The sequence below is a fragment of the Paroedura picta genome, chromosome 4 (assembly GCF_049243985.1).
Source record: "Paroedura picta isolate Pp20150507F chromosome 4, Ppicta_v3.0, whole genome shotgun sequence".
Taxonomy (NCBI): domain Eukaryota; kingdom Metazoa; phylum Chordata; class Lepidosauria; order Squamata; family Gekkonidae; genus Paroedura; species Paroedura picta.
In genome coordinates this window covers 62,323,379-62,345,019 of record NC_135372.1, presented here as the reverse complement: position 1 = coordinate 62,345,019, position 21,641 = coordinate 62,323,379, and the positions used below count along the sequence as shown (strand labels likewise).

At 43.5% G+C, this 21,641-nt stretch overlaps 1 protein-coding gene across 3 annotated transcripts in view; it reads left to right on the top strand.

Annotated features, from left to right (window-relative positions):
• The window catches only part of LOC143835468 (calcium-activated chloride channel regulator 2-like), a 30,038-nt gene extending 16,472 nt beyond the window's left edge, over positions 1-13,566 (top strand). For all 3 annotated transcript variants that reach the window (XM_077333111.1, XM_077333110.1, XM_077333108.1), the window contains 7 exons: positions 67-244; positions 4,192-4,298; positions 4,723-4,944; positions 5,055-5,325; positions 7,406-7,576; positions 9,328-9,564; positions 11,044-13,566. In XM_077333111.1, coding sequence (XP_077189226.1) covers positions 67-244; positions 4,192-4,298; positions 4,723-4,944; positions 5,055-5,325; positions 7,406-7,576; positions 9,328-9,564; positions 11,044-11,453 — 1,596 coding nt within the window. In that variant the 3' untranslated portion in view covers positions 11,454-13,566. The remainder of the gene's footprint in view (positions 1-66; positions 245-4,191; positions 4,299-4,722; positions 4,945-5,054; positions 5,326-7,405; positions 7,577-9,327; positions 9,565-11,043) is intronic.
• Positions 13,567-21,641: the final 8,075 nt, after the last annotated feature.

Below are 21,641 nucleotides of genomic sequence, written 5' to 3'. Positions count from 1 at the left end.
AATTGGCTGAATTCTGCATGTGTATTTACTTCTTCCCATAATGCTTAATATTTTTTTTTATCACAGGCAATTAAAAACCACGATGGAAATGCTCCTGGTTCTGAAATCATATTACTGTCGAGTGGAGAGGATGGAAACTTAACTAAGTGTTCTTCTGATGTAGTCAATAATGGCTTAATAGTTCATACCATTGCTCTGGGGCCATCTACATCTAAAGAACTGGAACAACTGGGGAGTATTACAGGTAGTTTGTGGTAGATGTGCTTGAAATGATGTAGGAGATGATTAGGTCACTGTTCTCAGGGCCATAGCTCTGTACAGCTGAATGAATAGTTTTATTTTAGTCCCCCAACATCTAAGCTAACAGGGATTGGAAATACCTTTCTGACTGAGTCCCTTGGAGAGCCACTGCCTGTCCATGCTGGCAGAAGAGGAGTGGGTGGACCATTGGTTTTACTTATATCGTACAATGATCAACAATTCTTGTGGTACTTTAAGACCCATGCTTTAAGACCCATGTCTATTTCCTATACCTATATTGTTAAACATGCCAGTTAAGATCATCTCAGCCAGTTCACATACCTTAGCCATTAGCTTGGGAGGTAAAATTACTTGCTTGGTCAGAAATTATAACACCTGGCCAACCAAAAATGTTAGCAAACTCCCAAATGGCCTTTGGAACACTCTGAGCCATAAAATGAAATGAATGTACTTCTCATGGTTGTCAGAGGCCCAAGAATGTCAACTCTAATCTGATCAAGTGGTTGGGTGAGTACTAGGAAAGGATACAACAAGTAGCCCACCCTTTGGCACACATCACAGGTTTTAAAATAGTCCTTCGTTGCTTTAATAACATGTGGCCAGTAGAAATTATGCTGAATCTTTGCGAGAGTGTACTTTATGCCTAGATGACCTGATAAAGGTCAATCATGGGCAGTCTTTTAATATTTTCTCTGTATTTCTGAGGAACTACCAGTTGCTTGGCTGGTGAGCTGCCATTCATGAGAGTGTCTCCTTGTTATCGATTCACCTTACAAGTCATTTCCCCAGATAAATGGCACAGGGTAACCAAGAGATGATCTGGAGGATGTTCTATCTTGTCTTGTTCCTATATTCCTCCAGCATTTTACAGCTTCTGTGATTTTCTCTAAACTCTTGAGAGCTAATCCCTGGCACTCTGGCTTCAGACTGACTGGCATTCTTAGGGTTACTTTCAAGCCATTCCTCTGGCTGTAAATCTTGTCCCTGAGATTGTTCCCTCCCTCCAGCTTCCTGCTGGGCTCTAAATTTTGGTGATTATATTTGAACAGTGTGAACTTGGGCTGCCTTATAAAGTAAATCTGCCTCAATTTACAAAATCATAACCATACTTTCATGTGCCAACACCATAATCGGTCCTTGACAACCTCTGAACTTCATGTGCACTTTAACAGGAGAGATTTTCCTGCTTTCACTTTCGTACAGCTCTAATCCCAATCTTCCACACACCATCTCTGATCTTCTAACACATTCGTATTTATCAAGCTACTGTCTGTACCCAAATCCACCTGTCCCATCACAGTCACCTGATGATTCAATACAACTGGCTCCATCCTCAGTTTGTCAACCCACTGACATTGCTTGGGTGAAATACGCTGATTGAGATCAGTCGCCTCCATTGACTCTCAATGGTTGCTGAGCTGTTCTTTGCAGTCCCTTTGGATGAAATTTCTGGGCAGGACTCAGCCGCAGGCTCCTTTATGCATGCTGATCTTGCCACTAGAATAGCTAGGTCTGGCCAAGGCTGTCAAGGTTGATTTGCAGGTCACCTCATGGAGCATCTGAGTCAGAACTGCCACACTCCCAAGTTTCAGCACCTTCTGGAAGACTGTTACTAGCAGGCAGTCTCACAGAGATGTCCCTGGAAATGGGCTGGATTTTAGCTGCTCTGTGTCATTTCTGCAACCATTTTTCACACTGCTTCTCCCCTTGCCCTGGTTCATGACAATGACAACAAACAATACCGTGTGTGTGTGTGTGTGTGTGTGTGTGTGTGTGTGGAGGGGTCTTTAGGCTGGCTGCTGGGATGAGTTCCTTCTGAGTTTCAACTTTCTCTCCACACTGCCCCAGGATCTCTCTCCTGATCCTGGTCAGTAACAAACTTCTTTCCCCACAGGCTTGTGGAACACTGCTTTACTGGATTCTTTACACCTTCTTGCTAAACTATTATCAGTGAAAGTGGCCATTTCCATTGAAGAACAAGGTTCTTGGATTTGAATTAACACAGCTAATTCTTCCAAGATGATTTGGACAAAGTTGCTCTTTGATCACCAGCTTTTGTAAATCTTCCAGAGTATCCCTTTTAGCAGCTTGGAGCCATGGATCTTATGATCATATGATTAATAAGCTTGGGCAGAAAAGCAGCAAAACACTGCAGAGCTAGATTTTTGAATTTTCAGTAATTCTATGAGTTGCATACTGGCAACTCACTCAGCAAATCTACAAGCTCTTCCAAAGTATGACCCCACTGTTTATGGTAATAACTGCTCTCTGACACACCAAAACAAAGATCATCAAAAACATTAACACTCTTCCCCCAGGGTGATAACTGGGAAATTTCTTTCTGGTCCTTCTGTCAGCTGACTGCTTCTCTGCCTGTAACCTTAAATAGCTCATGGCCTCCATTTGACAATTCACTCAGCTCTTAAGCATTAGCTTCCAATTCTTTTCCTGGGACTCATTTTCCCTTGCTGTATTATCTTCACAAACTCACTGGAATGATTCCTCTGGTTTGCTCCCTCTTAGGCATTGCCTCCACTCTGGGGTTGGCACTGGCACTTGAAAAATGTTTAAAAGTTCCTCTGAGATGAAACAATTCTCATCTTCATCCTCACTGAACCACTGCACCTTGCTTTCTGCCACATAATGACCTGAGTGGAGTCTACCCTCCATGATTCTATAGGTTCTCAAGGGGACTCTCCTCTGTATTCCTCCTCTGTATTCAAAGGCCTAACAAAGGCCTCCCAGAGCTGGGATTAGGGGAACTGTGCTACAATGGCTGGTCTCCTTTCTCTGGAACCGGTCGCAGAGGGTTGCTGTGGGGGATGAGTTAACGGACCCTGTGGGGCTCCCTTGTGGCATTCTACAGGGGGCGGTTCTCCCCTACATTGTTTAACATCTACATGTGCCCTCTAGCCCAGCTGGTCTAGAATTATGGGCTGGGTTGTCACCAATATGCGGATGACACCCAGCTCTATCTCCTAATGGACAGCCGGCCAGACTCCTCCCGGAAACATTTCCATGTTGTTTGGAAGCAGTGGCTGGATGGCTCAGGCAGAGCTGCCTGAAACTCAATCCCTCCATGACAGAGGTCCTGTGGCTAGGGAGATGAGGCCAGGACTAGGAAGTGTGCCTCTCATGCATGGATGGGGTGCAATTGACACCTGCACCAACCACCAGGAACGTGGAGGTTTATCCTTCTGTACTATTGAGCTGAAATGAAAGGGTGAGGGGAGATTATTTGAAATGCACACCACTCCAAAAATTAGCCTCCAAGGCAGAGTCTGCACTTACTTTGTTTATTCCATTCCAGGAAAGTGTTCTGCACGTGGTTAGGGAGGCTCAGAAGAGGGGGGGGGAGGCAAATGGAGACTCTTTCTTTGTTTTCTTGAAGGGGGGAGAGGGTGAAAGAAGTCAGAGGAGGGAGGAAAAAATCCTTTCTTTTCTTGAAGAGGGGAGGGAGGATCGAAGAAGGCAGAAAAAAAAATCCAAGACCTACAGAAGTTGAGAGAAATTAGGGGCTTCTCCTTTAAGGCAAGTTTGTCACATGACCACCGGTAGCCAATCACGGGTTCTCTACCACGGAGGAGAGCCCATATTCAAAACAATGCAATTTTTAAATATATTGAGCATTAAAAGCACTCTAAGATATTGCACAATAAAGGTAGGGTCACTCTGGATCAGTCCTTCTTGCTGCAGAAGGAAAATTTAAATCGCCCCAAATCAAAACGGAAATCGCATTCTGTGTAGAAGGCAGGGACTGAATCGACCTGGGGTTGGAATAAAAGCTCCGTGCAGTTTACACCCTGGTTTCATAAAGGCACAATCCATTACTAAGTCAAAAACTATGTATATCTTTGTGAAGTACTGTGAAAATTATGGAGCAAATGAAATTAACCTTTGGTAAAAGCCTCTATCTGTGCTTTCTTTCAGGAGGGCTTAGTTTTTTTGCCACAGATAGACCAGACTCAAATAGTCTAACAGACGTTTTTGCTGCCATTGTAGCAGGTCATGGAGATGCCAACCATCAGCCTGTCCAGGTTTGCTACATATAGGTATTATTTCTGTACCCAATAAAATAGAGTGTTGCACTTTGTAGAAGACATTGAGAAAGCAATCCTACAAATGCCCCAGAAGAGGACGCAGTCAAGCAAGGCAATTGTAGTGGTTCTTTGCCTTCTCAGTGAGCACAATGCTTGCTGTCTCCCCACATCACCCTCCATGTTTTGAGGAAGTAGCTGCTGCACCAACTGTCCTTCCCTCCCAGTCTTGCCTCCCCTCCTGCCCCATCCTTATCTAGCCCAACAAAGCCAGGCATAGTGACAGGAACTTTGCTTCCCTACTGGCTGATAATAGTGATATGCTCTATGACACAGTGTAATTAGATTTTATTATTATTGTATTAAATTGCTTTATGAGAAACATGAGTAATTTAAAAAGTACCCTAATTTTGGTTTTGAACAGATTGAAAGTGCTACTGAAAGGGTAAATGGCTATGCCCAAATCAAGAGGACAGTAACAGTGGACAGCACAGTGGGCAAGGACACATTTTTTGTAGTAACATGGCTTGTCAATGAACCCAACCTCACTCTTTGTGACCCTGAAGGAAGAAGCTATACCATAGAGGACTTTGACATTGATCCCTTTTTGCATACAGCTCGTCTATGGATTCCAGGAATTGCTCAGGTAAAAGTGAATCATTCACTTTAATTGTTTCTGTCATGGCCCATCTTTGGGGGTTAATGGATATAAGGAGGTAAAAGTTTTTTTTGAACATATTTAAATTTGTCTTTCAGGTTGGGGATTGGATGTTTGCACTCACTAACATACACATGTCCCCAGATATCCTCTCAGTGATTGTGACCTCCCGAGCAGTAAAGCCTGATGTATCGGCCATCACAGTGCAAGTCCACACAAATAGAGATTCAGTTGCACATCCTGATTCAATTACTGTCTATGCACAAGTTAATCAAGGTTTTTCCCCTATTCTTGATGCAAATGTGTCTGCTATTATTGAGCCAGAGAGTGGTGACCAAATGATCTTGGATCTTTTTGACAATGGTGCAGGTAATATACCTTTTATAATAACAGTGAACACAGATTAAAAAAAAAAAAGACCCGAAAACTAACACTGAGCAAGATGGGCAATTTTGAATGATGTTAGCATTTTCCCTCTACCAGATTTCTGAGCCAAGTGCTGTTTTAATAAAATATAATATACACTTATGATTCTCATACTGTGGGTTGGGTCCACAGAGTGGGTCATAGTTCTCTCACAGATGAATCATGAGGCCCAGAGTGGTGAAGAAGAGAAATGAGATGAGCTGAAAGAATTGGTTCTGGGAGGCTTGGTGGCAACTTTTGGTTTCCCTCTCCAAGACCGTTTACGCACTGGGAACTTCACTGCCCCACTGCAAGAGCACAAATCGGGGAGAGATGAGGCGCACCAGGCCAAATGCTCCCCTGTGTGGGTGCAAGAAGAGGTGGGACAACCTGCCATGACTAAAGCTCCAGCCTGCAGCCCCACATGAAACCTCCAGTGCGTAAACGGTCCAAAAGGTACAAAATGGCCATGAAATACAGCCTGTTGCTCAGTAATGCTATAATGCTGAACATGAATAATATGATATAAACTCATTTTTCGTAGCGGGACAAAGCTTCAGGGCTGGATGGTGATGCTTTGCTCTTAGAACAACACTTGTCTTTTGATTTAATGGGGGAAACTGAACTGTTAGTTCAGTTCTGAAGTCTAATAAGGAAGGCTTGCCTAGTTCAAATGCTTTTTACCACTTTCTTTTTCACCTGGATCTGGATGGACAATGTAATGTTTTAATGCTCAATAAGTGCTGAATTAGCCCTCAGAACAGCTCTGCCTTATTAGGGAGAAACAGAAATGGAGGATCTCAAGATGAACTCACATTTAATAATATTTTAGGACAAAGCTAGCCCTTCTATCTCTCTCATTTACCTGAATCCTGATAGCATAACGGGATTGCCACACATGCATGGAATTGCCACGCATGCGCGGAATTGCCACGCATGCGTGGAATTGCCGCGCATGCGCGTTTGTGGCCGTGCATGCATGGACGCACGATCGCCCTCCCCACCGCCACTGGTCCACAGCCTTAAAAAGGTTGCCGACCACTGTTCTACAGAGTTTTGATGTTAAACATTTAAATATAAGGGTCACCCTTGTGTATCGTATAGAAAAATCAACCAACAAGGAACATACACATAAGGGGCTAGAATCCTTGTTCCCTCCCCCCCCCCCCATCCTACTCCTTATCTGCTAGCATGTCTGCTGGCATGGGCAGCGCCAGCTCAGCATGACAAAGCGCTGTGCATCGCTGTTCTGGCCATGCCCTCACCAGTCTCCCAAGGCTGCCCCCACTCTCCGGGGGGTGGGAGTGGCCTTGGAGACATAGTGGAGGTGGCCCCAGCCCAGCAACACACAGCACTGTGTGTTGCTATGCTGGTCCTGCCCCTGCCAGTCTCCTGAGGCTGCTCCTGCTCTCCAGAGAGCAGGAGCAGCCTCGGAAGACTGGCAGCGGTGGCGATACCAGAGCACTGAGCCTCAGTGCTCTGGTGCTTCTGCCGCAGTCCATCTATTGGTGCAGTCCCTGGGGGTGGGACTACGGACATCATGCTCATAGACTTCCGCTGGACAGACTGCACCAATAGATGTTCCACATAAAATACTTGGGATTCTGGATGATCTCCATTACTAGAAAAAGAGGAAATGTGACAAAATTTTCATTTTAAATTTAGAAATATATAGTAGTTCTGCATTTTAACACCTAAATTGATCTGGGGAATGTGCTGAAAATATCTTGCATTAGTATAAAAGGGTGATTTAGCTGTGTTCTAAAAAAGAATGAGTTCCAGCTCTGAATGAACCATCTCAACAAAGGAGATTTATACTGATTTATTATTAATTTCTAAAATGTATAATTCCCATGTGCTGACAGAGCAGAAAAAAGAAGCCTTCACAAATGTTTCTTCCAGCTGCTTGAATTTGTCTTATTCATTAGACAAATCCTAGAGTTTGATTGTGCTCTTCCTTTGGTTTGTCTTCTGTAATGTTTTCTTCTTAAAATTATACATAGAACATAACTTTTCTGATATGCTCTGTTGTTCTTGTGTCCAGGTGCAGATGTTCTAAAAAATGATGGCGTATATTCCAGATATCTGTTTTCTTTTGTGGAAAACGGGCACTATGGATTGAAAGTGCGTGTTTGGAGAGACAACAAGACTGTTAGCCCACATCACGCAAAGCTATGGAGTCATGCCATGTATATTCCTGGTTATATAAAAAATGGTAGTATACAAAGAAATGCATCTTCTATTTCACAGGTCCCCAACATAATGTTTGTGGGCACCATGCTGCTGGTTGACATCTTTCCTGGTGCCCGCCAAGTATTTTTAGAAGTGGGTGGGGGCAACAGAGCTTCTGATGGTCACTGGAGATTGACTGCCAGATGGGTATTTTTTAGCTAGCTCAATATATATACTTGTGTGCATGCAAGAAAATATTTTAAAACACTAAGTTCACTTGAAAAAGCTTCCTATTAAAATAGATCTTCTGCCAGAAATGCTGAAGAGCTATAATCAAAGTTATTCATAACCAGATTCTCTAATATTTTGTGACTGGTTCTGCCTCCTTCAACAGCTATTTTGTGGTTGTGCCCATCACTCTAAGAGATTTCCAGTGGTGCTCCCTGGCTCAAAAAATTTGGGAGACTGCTGTTTTAATGCACTTGTGCAGTAAAGCTGCCAATGAATTACGGAAGAAGTAGTTCTTGGTATTTTCTTGCACCATTTAAAGGGCATAGAAGTAGAGAACAACAAGGAAAAGAAGCCTTCTGCAAATACTAGAGAACAAGGCAAAGGCAAAGCCAAAAGATGATACAATTAAAAATGTAATACAACTTCCCCTTTTAGATATCAGAAACATGGTAAATATACCTATATGATAAATATGCCTACAAATATACCTCAAGGGAATTTTGTCATCACTCATATGCAGTGTCTCCTTCCAGTACAACAAAGACACAAGAGGACACAACTCATATGTTATACTGGAAGTATGGTGCAGTAGTTATAATGCCAGTCTTTGTTCTAGAAGACACGGTTTTTAAATCTCTACTCAGTATCAGGTTCATTTTGGCCAGTCACTGTCTCTCAGCCTTACCAACTGCTTGGGGAAGTGGTGAGAATGACATTGGAGGAGACAACCACAGATACCATCCTGAGCTCTTTGGAAGGGCAGGATAAAAAAAGATTTTAAAAAATGTACAGGTAATGTTAAGTAATTTGTTACTTGATTTATAGACTGCCTCTCTCTACAAGTGGGCTCAGAATACTTTACATCAATAGATTAAAACATTCATAGACAAATTTAAAATATCCTTAAAATTAAAAAAAAACTACCAAACAAAACCCCACCCACCCAAGCCATCTTCAGTCCGGCCTGCCTTCAAAGTAACACTGTGAGTATAAGAATGAGATCAATGTTTCATCTCTCTTTTATTAGTACATTACCACTCTCCTTCCAAAGGGCAAAAAGGGTGCTTCCATTTTTAACTCATAGCCACCCCAAGTTGGTCAAGCTAACCAAGCTAGAGTGAGTGACTAGTCTAAGATCACCCAGTGAGCTTCATGGTTGATTGAGCATCTGAATCTGGTTCTCCCCAACCTTAGTTAAAAATCCAGGCACTACACTACACTGACTCTGCAGTTAACTCCATTTATTTGATTAAATCTTGGCAGTCAATTTAGAAATGAGATCATAGCACATATGCTTCTCCATATGCTGCAAGTGTCCAATATACTAAATATACGTGTTTACTACCAGAAGGAGAAATGCTTCCTTGTCATTCTACTGGTTTCTATTCTTTACTTTCCTGAAGGTACCAGAGCCTGAACTTCGGGTCTTCTCTGTGCAGAGCATGGGCTTCACCACTGAATAACAGACTTAATGATGGATTTTGTTAGCTTTCTGCATACATGTCCAAGATCTCGTTCCCTAACTCCTCCTTCTTTAATGTATCTATATGTTAATGTAAATAGGTACAATCCAGATGAATGCACCAAGAGTATCAATGAATAGTGATGTTACGCACAGCAGATCTGGAAGCTTCAGCAGAATAGCCTATGGGGGCTCTTTCACAGTATCAGCAGTTCCCTCTGGCTCCTATAGTGACATGTTCCCACCATGTAAAATTACTGATCTTGAAGCCAGAGCACAAGATAATGAAGTTTTTGTAACCTGGACAGCACCTGGAGATGATTTTGACCAGGGACAAGGTATGTTTGATAGTTGCTCTTTTTTCCTATTGGAGAATATTACTAAATGTGTGTCCCAGGGGTGCCACAGTAAATTCCTTTTGAAAGAAAGAGGGAAATAGACAGTGAGTGAAGCTCTTCCAGTAACAGCTTATTTTACATATGCAGATTAGTATTGCCCAACAGGTAGGCTACCACATTTTGCAGTCAATGACATTTCTGGACCATCTTCAAGGGTAGCTCCGTGTAGAGAGCTTCACAGTATTCCATCTGAGAGGTGAAAAGAGCATGGATCAACAACACCAGATCAATTGAGTTTAGAAGGGAGGACAACATACAAAGCAAGATCAGATGGTAAAACTGACATCTGGCAATAGCACCAACATATCCCTCTGGCTGTGTCCAGGAGAGCCCCTAAACTACTCACCTGATTTAAGAGAGAGAACCACCCTATGACCCTTTACACACTGGGAACTTCACTGCCCCAGCTCCCATGCAGGAGCACAAATCGGGGGCAGATAAGACACACCGGGTCAAATGCTCCCCTGTGTGGGTGCAGGAAGAGGTGGGGCAACCTGCCGCAACTAAAACTCCAGCCTGCAGTCCAGTATGAAACCTCCTGTGCATAAACGGTCTATGACAGGCAAATGAGCCCCTTCTAAAATATTTGTTCCCCACCAGTACCATTTCTGACTTCAAGTTGAGCTTGTTAGTGGATCAGTTGTATTGTAACTTGTTATTCTTATTGTGGTCCTGCCCTGTATGGGCAGGATTTTTGTGGTCCTGCCCTGTATGTCTAAGGACTTGTGCATGTAGAAATGGAGCAAAAGGGGCATGTCCAAGGACTTGTGCATGTAGAAATGGGGCAAATGTTTGCAGTGTTTACAGTTTCCTCCCCAGACTCAGAATGAGGTGGTAATGAGTTGGTGGAGTGCTGACTTTTTAGAATGCAAGATACCATTTTAAATTGAAGATTAGGGATAATATTTTTTCAAGGGTAACTTACATTAATTATCCTGTAAGTGGAAAACTAGCACAGAAAGCAAAACATAGAATCTGCAATCCCAGATATGTTAATTTTAATTGATGGAGCATTAAACATGGGGTGCTCCTCCCCACAGCTTGAAGTGGTACGGCTCATTCTACTATCTAATTTTGCTACATATGTAGATGACTGCATAGAAAGATACAAACATGTCAGAATCTGAGCTCCAAACCTTCGCTTGGTAGTCTTGATTGTTCATTATGTCTGACTCTCAAGTTAATGGACCCTGGTTGTAGCAGCCCTGTGAGGCAGTCTCTTCGAAACTGGCAGTACCTGATGTTGAGTAATCAGACATAAATTAATGCTGTTTCATGTTGTCAGTTCTGGGCAACAGAACTGACATGGTTTCTAAAATGGTTCAGGTCTGGAGGTTTTACAGTTGTAGTGGGTTAGTAGTTTCATTCTTAAACATATGTTGAGGTAGGTAAATAATTTGCTGTGATGTATACTTTTAGCTGCAAGTTATGAAATAAGAACAAGTGTCAGTCTTCTGGAACTGCGAGACAATTTTGAAAACTCTGCATCCATGAACACCTCTGGTCTAAAGCCTCAGCAAGCTGGCTGCAAGGAAATATTTGTGTTTAAACCAGAAACTTCTACAGTAGCAAACACCACAATAATTTATGTGGCCGTTCGTGCAATAGATAAAGTCTTCCTGCATTCGGCTGTATCCAATATTGCACAGGTAGTTTTGTTTCATCGTGGGAAGGATACACTTATCACCCATGCCAAGTACAGTATCTTGACAATCGTTCTCCTGGCCTGTGGATTGCTGTTGTTGGCTGTCTCTTGTCTTGTTATAAGCACAGCTGTATGGATGGTAAAGAAAAAGAAGAAAATGGCCATCGGAGAGGCAATACTATGAAAGATTTTAATAAAACCCTGACCCTCAGATCTGCTACTCTATTTTTAGTCCTCCTCCCCCTCTCCTTGTTTTGTTTGTTTCAAAAGTCAGTTTTTACTTATGGAGAATATCTGTAAATTGTTATCATCATCCAGACAAGACAGACGATAAAACAGGGCAACTTTTGAGATTCTCAGTGATTCACAATGCTCAGAAGTTCTCGTGATGAGGCTGGCAAAGGTCAACAAGTTCACAACATGTTTGTCATTCAGGGGATTTTCAGTGTAGTGTACACTGTGCATAGGGGTAGCAGTACTTAATGAATATGAAAGGAAGGTTTTGAATGCTTTTGTAAAAAGAAAAAAAATATTTGAAATTTAAAAAATGCATTTTATTTCAACATTTATCCATATGGTTTAAGAGCATAAGGCAAGTACTGCTGGATCAGACTAGTAATTTATGAAAGAGCAGCCAACGGTTGCCCTGGAGGGCCAACAAACATGCATCTGGGAGGGCATAGAGACTGAGTCCTTCCCAGATGCTGCCTTCTAGTTAGAGGTTTGCTGCACCTGTATTTGGATGTTTCCTTTACTTCCCATGACTATTAGCTTCTGATAGATGAGAGGCTCCTCTCCTTTCAGCTCCATTTGCTGGGATTCTGCACTCATGCCCCAGATCTTGGGAGGCTCCAGCAGACCTCTGAATTGGGGGCGGGGGCTGTGTCATCTGGTTCTTTCTCATTGGTGCACTCTACTTATCGCTACCTGTGAGAGCTGGCCAATGATGTTCTCCCTGGCCTGCCTGTGATCCCTCCGTTTTAAAATCAACAGACCCACCCCATCCCGAGCATCCATCCAGTCCACCCCTCATCTTCCTTATGTGAGGTATAAACTTCTTGGCAAAGTGGCCCCCCAGCCTCCCATCTTCTTCCACCCTTCCCTAAATCATTCCCCCTTCTGGGGGCTGGATTGGTCCTTTGTCCTTCTGCTTCTCTCTGGCTGTCCTAGTCCTCCCCTGACCCTTTCCCTGTGTCAGATGGATGTGTGGGACCCAAGGTGTTCCAGATGGATGTTTTTGGACCCAAGGTGGAAAGATGGGTTTATTCTGAACCACCCTTGAAGTGCTGCTGCTGACTATATCACTGGCCTTGTTTGGCTGAGACAGCTTTTCAAGGAGTCCTGGTGCTGGCTCTGGCTCTTCAGCATTCTCCCTGCAATGGCTTCTTGGTCCATCACTGGATTTCTCCCCCAGTAAGTCCCTGCTTCTCTTTTCTCCCTCAGTGGGACCTGGGGTCTCAGAGAAGGGTTGTTTTGCTCTCAGCTAGTCCAGTTGCTCCCAAGCTCAGCAACAGGAGCTGCAGTGGCACAAAAGCCAGTGCCAGCCCTAGACAATGGAGGAAACTCCTTTTTTTAAGCCATCTGTGCTAGTGGCTGTAATTATGTCCACTGACAATGAATTTGACAATATATGTACTGGTTGAATAAAGAACTACTTCCTTTTGTCTGTCCTGAACCTATTGCCCCTCATCATTGGATGCCTCCAAATTTTAGTATTATGGAAGAGTTAAAAAAAAGCTCTCTTGCTCTGTGCTTTCTCCACCCTATACAAACTGGTTTCTTCACCAGAAGTGTAGAAGAAGAAAATTGGAGGGAGCCTCTACTAAGATTTTTAGAGGGAAATGTTTAAATATTTTTGCCTTACAGTAACCATATTATGAATAATAATTTAGAACAGCTCTGTCCAGTAAAGGTTTCCTAAAGCGAGCTTTAACTAAGATTGTTTCTATTCTCAACTTCTATATATGACATCTGAGGTTCCAGCTAAGTACACTTGTTTGCCTATGTGGTGGAACATTCCTGCTTTGACCTGCAGGCCTTGTTCCACCCCACCCTACTGGGTTTGTCCAACACCTGGAGGGCTTTTCTCTCAGTCAATTCAACCACTGTCACCACTTGACATTTGTAGGAATTGCCCACTGGGAGGGCTAGGGTTCCCAGTTTCCCTTCCATGTTCTGAGGTCTTGCCTTTGTATTTCCTACTTCCCAGAGTATGATTATTACAGGACAGCTTGCTACCTTATGCATCAGTAGGGAAGTAGCCACTTGTAAAATGACTTACCTTACTTTCCTCCTGGTGCTTCCTTTAAAATACCACATCCAAGATGGTGGGGATCTATGTGGCACAGAAAACTACTACCAGGATGAAAAGTAACAAAGTACTTATTAAAAAGAAAATGTTAGCAAGCATACTTTTAACACAGCACCAGATTGAAAAAGGGATTCCAAAGAAAAGGGTAAAAAACAATTCCTCTGCCCCTCCCAGTATACGTGCCTGAACTGTTGTTAAATATAAGGCAAGCTCCTTCACTTAGAAAATTACCAGATGTTTATAGGAGGTCCATTATCTTAAAGCCTCTGGATATCAGTTAAGAACTATGTCAAGAGGAAGAGGCTTGAAAGTAATGGAACTCCTGTAAACATCTGGTAACTTTCTAAGCTAAGGAGCCTGCTTTGATGGAATTAGCACTAAAAGAGGCCTCCCTCTTTACTCCCAGGAGTTTTAGCTTCTCTCTTTTCCCCAACCATGGACCAGGTCAGGCTGTATTAAAGATGCCTTTCCTAAGTCTCCAGAAATTTCTTCTTGAAGTCCGTCTTGTCTTTAATACCTCCAAATCTTTGTTCCCTTTTTGAAGGGGGGGGGGAGACTGGTCAGATCTCAGTTCAGATCTTTACCCAAAAGTAGATTTCTTCACAACCTACACTCTGACTGATTCTGCACAGAAGCATAAGAAGCAGGAAACATGGACAACCTGCACTTCTCCCCCCCCCCCCCTCGCGCTCCTCGGGTTGTCAATCAACACAAGCTACCAATCCCTTCAAAGCAGTTGTTCTGGGGACTCAAATTTTCTCCCTGCCGCCGAATCCAGAAATTCATAAAAAAAAAATACAGTTCCGCATTGCTATGGGGAAACTCCACAACAGTAAAACATTTTTTTTAAACTTGTACTTCCCAGCAATGCATCCATAGTGAGAGAAAAACAGGCCAGCTTTATATATTCATCTTTGGAAAGAGCCATTATACTAATGATTTCAAATAGATAGATTGTGCAAGTTTTACTTAAATGGATAGCCTTGGCCCAACCTCTGCTCCTTTTCCTTCACTGGCTGACAACCCATATTCTGAGGTACATTCAATAAGAAAGGCCATGTTAAATTGTTGAACCCTTTCTCTGCAATCAAAAATAAAAACAGTATATTATAAATTATAAATAGTATATTATCTTTCATATATATCTTTGGTACAAAACCTGTTTGCTCAGTGTGTACGGGCAGAACAAACCTATGCACCATGGCAGCTGGCTAGTGCAATGCAGTGGAGATAAGCTACACAGTAGAAAGGTGTAGAATCCAGCATCCACCTAAGGCAGGGGGTGGAGACTAGTGGGCCACAGGAATTCTGTGAGCCATTCCGCACCGGGATCCATGTAGCAAATTGTTTGCTGAATGAAAAATCGCCATTTTAAATAGTGGAATTCGGCGTAACGCATACCTGCCTTTGTAGTGGAATCCAGTTGCGTTTCTATCGTTTCCCACAGGGTTCCGGTCTCTGCAAAAATCGCTAGCCAGGAAGCGCTATTGCTAAGCTGTGTCCCGCCCCTGGCCATCAAGCAGCCAATGGGCGGCCATTATCATGCTCCCAAACAGCCCCTTTCCCTTTAAGGAAGGTTCTTTAAAAAAAAAACAACACCCGTTGCAACGAATATGCATTGATTCGTTGCAACGGAGAGACCCATCCAGCTAGCAGGTGGTGTTTGAGCTGCCGTTTCATCGTTGCCACACTCCCCCCAAGTGAAAAAAAAAATCCCCCCCCCCTCACGGGCGCGATTTTCGACCAAAAACAGTGTGAAAAATAAAGTGAAACTAAACCAGCAAACGGGCCTCTGCGATGCTTGTACTTGGTGACTTTAAACAGAGGGGCTGCAGCCAGGGAAGCCTCGCTGGGTAAACGAAGGCTCGCTGGTGCGTTGATCTCCGCTCGCTCGGAGAAAAAAAATGGCGATCGCTTCGCCGGAAGATCAGAGGAGAGAGCCAGGGGGAGGGACTTTGCAGAAACCGCAACAATGGTAATGCACAGAACTTTCCTGCTAGTGTTGCAGATTGGTTGCGGGAGTGTAGCACTTTCCGGAGGGTGAATCCACTTTTTGGGATTTCCCTGAAAGCGCTACAACGAAGCGCTTTTTGCAGATCGGTTTCAGGAGTGTTGCAGATTGTCAACGACGTTGTGCATAATGGCAAAACTGTAGCGATTTCAATTAGTAACCATTGTGCTATTTTGGACGAATGCGGAACGGCCCTGTCTGTTGTCAGGAGCACACACCCCACCCTCTTAAAGGGACCAATTCCCGTCAGCAGATCCAAGTACCTGATAGTGGGGAGAAGGTCTGAGCTGTTCTCTCCACAGGCATCCACAGCCACTTCAGAGCCCACATAGAGCACAGGATCCCAAAGGGCAGAATGGGAAGGAGAGTTGTTACTTCCACCCTAAGCATTTGCTCATTACCAGGTGCACTTCCCAGCAGCCCAGCCATGTTGAGGGGGCACTCCCGCATCACTCCTACCAGTGGCAGAGAATGAGAGGGGGTCACTGGGGTGAGTTCATATGTGGGGACATGCAGCACCATCATCAGATCCCTCAATTCACTCCTCAATGAGGTAGTTTGGGAATGAAATGACCAGCATTCCACACTGGGATCTGTCACTCCAGTCCCAGAGTTTGTCATTTCAAAGCCATTCTGCTTTCATTATTACTTCAATGTAGAGTAATGTAGCAGTAATGTATTGCAGAGCAAACCATGCAGGTAATTTGACATTGCTGGCTGATAATATGTCAATGGGAACACCCCCACCTCCTCCCTTCGCTCAGTTGTCTGCAAAGGAGGGAGACAAATTGTGTTAGCTTTGGAAGAGCTATGGAGCCCCTGCTATGTTTAGCAGATGCCTATGACCAGTGAGACCCTCACAACCATCCACAGCCACCCAAGGCACCTGAGAACCCTCCTTCCTAGACATATCCTCTGGAAGCCCTCGGGGTGGGGGGAGTCACAGATGGGCTGGAGAGGGAGTTGAGCAGGGAAGGGTGTGGAGTTCCTGTTACATCGTCAAAACCAAACAGACAGAGTTGTAGTTCAGTAAACATAGATTACTTTACTGAATTGCAAACCATGGCAAGGTATGAATATTTGCTACCTCCCTGGGGCCACATAGAAGAGGACTGAGAAGTCACGGCATGGCATGCATCTAAGTGGGATGGCATACCAGGCGAACTTGGAAGGGCTAACTAACTCCAACTCAAGAGGAGGGCTGGGACAGCAGACTGAGCAGAGTATGGGGAAAGACAAGACTTAGCAAACCCATTTTTTCTGTTTCTATTTGCGCCTATTCTGGCATTGAAGTCACCCGCAAGAATAATTTTGGCCTCTGGATATTTACATCTTATATGGGAAGGCACTGGCAAACCACCCTGTATTGAGTCTGCCATGAAAACGCTAGAGGGCGTCACCCCAAGGGTCAGACATGACTCGGTGCTTGCACAGGGGATACCTTTACCTTTTTATCCACAATCGTCTCCGGTTTACTTTACCCTCTGCCACTTCTATAAATTGGGGAAGATAGATATTTACCAAGATTATACTTGGTTTAACATGGATTTGGACTGCTTGTGCAAAGGGAGGGCAGTCACCTATTGTTGTTATTTTTCCTTGAATATTTGAACTCACCAGCATGCAAAGCCCCATTCGGTTTCTACCGTGATTTTGAGATGGAAGGGCTTTTCTATTAAAAGAATAGAAACCATGCAGAGATGGCTGTCTTTTTGCCCATGTTTATTGTAACAAGATTATATCATGGTTTTTTTTTTTAGATAGGAGCAAAAATCAACATCTCCACATTTATTATTCCAGCCTGCAATGTTCCAGGACACTATGATGAATTTTAACCTGCAGGAAAGCAAAACAGAGATATGTCCAGCCATGGCAAGTGGGCGTGAATGCCATGGCTGGCTCAGCCATGGATGTGTTATTCTTACAGGGTCTGCAAATTCAGTCCCATGGGAAGAGTTTTGCCACAAACCCCCTTGAGGCACATAATGGTTGCTTATGCCCCCCGCAGAGCACTCCGTTCTGGGGGTATGAATTTGCTGGTTGTCCTGGGCCCACAGGATGTTCGCCTGGCCTCGACCTGGGCCAGGGCCTTCTCGGTCCTGGCTCCAACCTGATGGAATGAGCTAAGGGCCCTGCGGGAGTTACCAGTGGTCTAAAAATTAAATAATAATAATAATAATAATAATAATAATAATAATAATAATAATAATAATGTTACCATCCAAATTCCACTCATCTGTCCTGCGTTGAAGTGCTCACAGATTGCTGGCACAAATACATCTACAGCTGCTGCTTTAGGCTGATTCTGCAAGGAAATGGGTAAAAAGGCTGCATGGAAAGCTGATTCACTATGTACAGTGCACACACACTGCCCCCCCCCCAGCCACAGCCACACCCTGTACTCAGCTGAGGATGGGAAACAGGCAAATGAAAGAGCATATCCCCCTCCTGAGATCTCCCAGGAAACTATACTGGGATCTTTCCCAAGGCATGTGCAGCCATGGCCTGTGCCAGCCCTGCACAAATGTAATGCTTGGCTTGGAGGCACTGTCACAGCCTTAAGTGGGGGGAAGGGGAAAGCAAGATTGGGCTTCTTGCCCTTGCTTACTTGACACGACATGGTTGCCCCTTTGAGTAAAACCTCCAATGGTGAGGTACCTATAGGGTTCTAAAATGGAAGATGTCAGCCGCAGAATATGGACTTTGCTCTCTTCTCTGGATACAGAAAGAGCAAGCCGGGGGAGGGGCAAGTGGAGCACGAGATTGCTTTTGACTTTCTTTTCCTGTACGAATGGGGTGGGAGGTGAGCAGTAGAGGCAGTATCCTCAGAGAGGAGAGGAAAGTAAATCCAAAAGACAAATCTCTGCTCAGAGAAATCTGAGCTTTTGGCGTGCAGTCACTTTAAAATAGATCCCAAAACGAGGGCAAAAATATATCCTGAGAGGGAATGGCAACGAGGAACCAGTTTTCCTGCAGTCTTTGAATTGATGCCCTTACCAATCACCGACAGACTGATTTGCTACATCAGCTTTTGGACCACTTTTCTCAGATGTAGCGAGTTATATCCACTCCTGGACATTGTGGAGAAAACCTAGTGTCACCATGGACTCGATCATGGATGTTGATTTAATGTGCCCAAAATCAAAATGGAAATCGAATGAAGTGCGGAAGGGAAGGGTTTTTTCGGGCTTGGAGAGGATAAAAAGGTAAGTGCAGACTCGGCCAATGTCTCAGATGAGATGAGATTGAATTAAGATAAAAACTTTGAATCTTATCAGAAGGTCTGAACTTTAAGAGGGTAGAAGGTAGAAAGAACTACAAATTGGGTATGATTAGCCATGTTAAAAACTATGCAAAGTTGTTGAGAAAAGTTGAGATGACATTATTAGTTTACCTGACCAGAATACCAGTTTAGACTAAGAAAGGTTTGATGCTTCTCATGGGTTCTTGATTACCAGAGTGGCAAGCATGATTAACAAAAATGCTCATTCTGCGCACATGTGCAGCTAGATTTTCCTTTGCAAAACAGGAAAATCTACTTCTAAAATACATTATCCAACATGTGTGGAACCAAAGATTAGGAGATGGCTGAAGATCTAACCTCACTTGTGATTAGGTTCCCAGGCATCCCTGCACTATAAGGCAGAGTTCTGAGTGGTCCAAGAAGGGCAATTTGTGTGTGTGTGTGTGTGTGTGTGTGTGAAGTGCTGTCAAGTAACTTCAAACTTTTGGTTACCCTATGAATTAATGACCTCCAAAATGTCATGTCCTGAACAGTTTTGCTCAGGCCTTACAAACTGAGGGTTGTGTCTTCCTCAATTGAGTCAATCCATCAATGTTGGGAGGTCAGTTATTGTTCAGCAAACCTTGATCTTCAAACATGGCCTGAATTTTTATGCTCCCTCAGGAAGACAAGATAGAACTATAGCGAAGGAAGTGTCCATGCCCCCAAGGGAACCTGGCTACTTCCTTATAAGTCAGCCTTTTCTTACATTCTCAGTTTTAATATTCCCTCCTATAATCTCAGCATATGGCCTGAGAAGTCATGAAGGTAAGAAAAAACATGGCTCCTGACTGAGGGCTGCTTTCATAAACTGAGGGCTGACATAAACAAGGACACCATCTGGAGCCTGTGCCGGTCATTCCAGTGTTGCTTCTAGGTGCTTGTTCCGCCATCATAGATGGGATTCTAAAGGAAAGGTAGAATTGGTATGAGGGTTAGGTTCTCTACCCTAGGCTTAAATTGATGACTGAGAGAGATGTTAAGCATTGGGCCCATGTCTTCATACAATTCAGGGATAGTTCTTGTTCAGATTGTGCATCAGGCAGGATTAGGGAATGTGGGCCCTCAAGGGCAAACCGTTCCCCATCTACATCCATATAAATTCTCTGCCTTTTGAAAACTGCATCATGATGGCAGCAGTGATTGAGCAGCATTATCATAAAATGTGTGCATTGATTACTCACTAGAACAAAGTGCAAGCATTCAACTCACAGCAGAAGCAAATTATAGCATAATGCCAGCTTTTATAGTGCAATAAAATACTTTTTTACTCAATTATATTGTTTACTTTGGTGATATGGTTGGGCTGGCCTGTTTCAGAGGATAGTTGTGTTAGTTTCCAGCAAAACAGCTAGGACTGAGTTAGAGACCAATAACATTTTTGGGGTATGAACTTTCGAGGCTCAAAGCCCCTCAGTCAATGCTAGGCTATGGAATTTATTTATTTAATTAATTAATTAATTTAGATTTTTTTAAACCGCCCTTCCATACGGCTCTGGCCAGTTTACATAAAATATCATGAGGTAATTACATGGAATTATGGAATCATAGAGTTTGAAGGGAACTATAAGGTCATCTAGTCCAGCCCTCTGCAGAATGCAGGAAACTTGCAACTACCTAAAAGGCAATAACTATTTGGAGGACAAATTCCATGGTCAATCCTGTTGAATTCAGATCACTTTGAACTCGAGTCTTCCTCTCCCCCCCGCCCATTGAAACAGGAAAGTGTTCTGCACGTGGTTAGGGAGGCTCAGAAGAGCGGGGGGGGGGAGGGAGGCAATGGAGACTCTTTGTTTTCTTGAAGGGGGGGGGGAGAGGATCCAAGAAGTCAGAGGAGGGAGGAAAAAATCCTTTCTTTTCTTGAAGAGGTTCGAAGAAGGCAGGAAAAAAAAATCCAAGACCAACAGAAGTTGAGAGAAATTAGGGACTTCTCCTTTAAGGCAGGCTTGTCACATGACCACCTGTGGCCAATCATGGGTTCCCTACCACGAAGGAGAGCCCAGATTCAAAACAATGCGATTTTAAAATATATTGAGCATTAAAAGCACTCCAAGATATCGCACAATAAAGGTAGGGTTACTCCGGGTCAATCCTTCTTGTTGTAGAAGGAAAATTTTAAACGTTCTAAATCAAAACAGAAATCGCATTCTGTGTAGAGGGCAGGGACTGAATCGACCTGGGGTTGGAATAAAAGCTCTGTGCAGTTTACACCAAGGAAATGATCAACAGAGGCATCACATCAAAATCACAAGATGTCATAAGCCCTCTGTGTGTAGTTCTGGAGGTCTCACTTTAAAAATGATGTGGACAAAACAGAGAATGTGGAGAAGAGTGAAAAGGATGATCTGGGCCCTAGGAACCAAAGAGAAAAGACTGAGTGACTTGGGAGTGTTCAGCCTGGAGAATGTATATGTCTATGCGTATGCGTATGTGTATGTATACATTGTATACATGTGTATGTATGTGTATATGTATGTGTTGTATGTTACATGTATGTATATATGTATGTATGTATGTATGTATGTACACACACACATTTATCAGGTGATATGACCATACATGTTCATGTTGACCCAACAACCCCTCACAAAATGGCCAATGATGTGCCGGGAGGGGGTGGGATGGGGAGAGGCCCTGATAGGTGTGTACACAGCTATGCTTCCCAACCATATTCTGCATGATCATGTCACTTCTGGGGTTTCTTGAAACCCGAAGAATGTTTCAGGGGTTTCTTAATGGTAACAAGGTTAAGAAAGGTTCCTTTAAG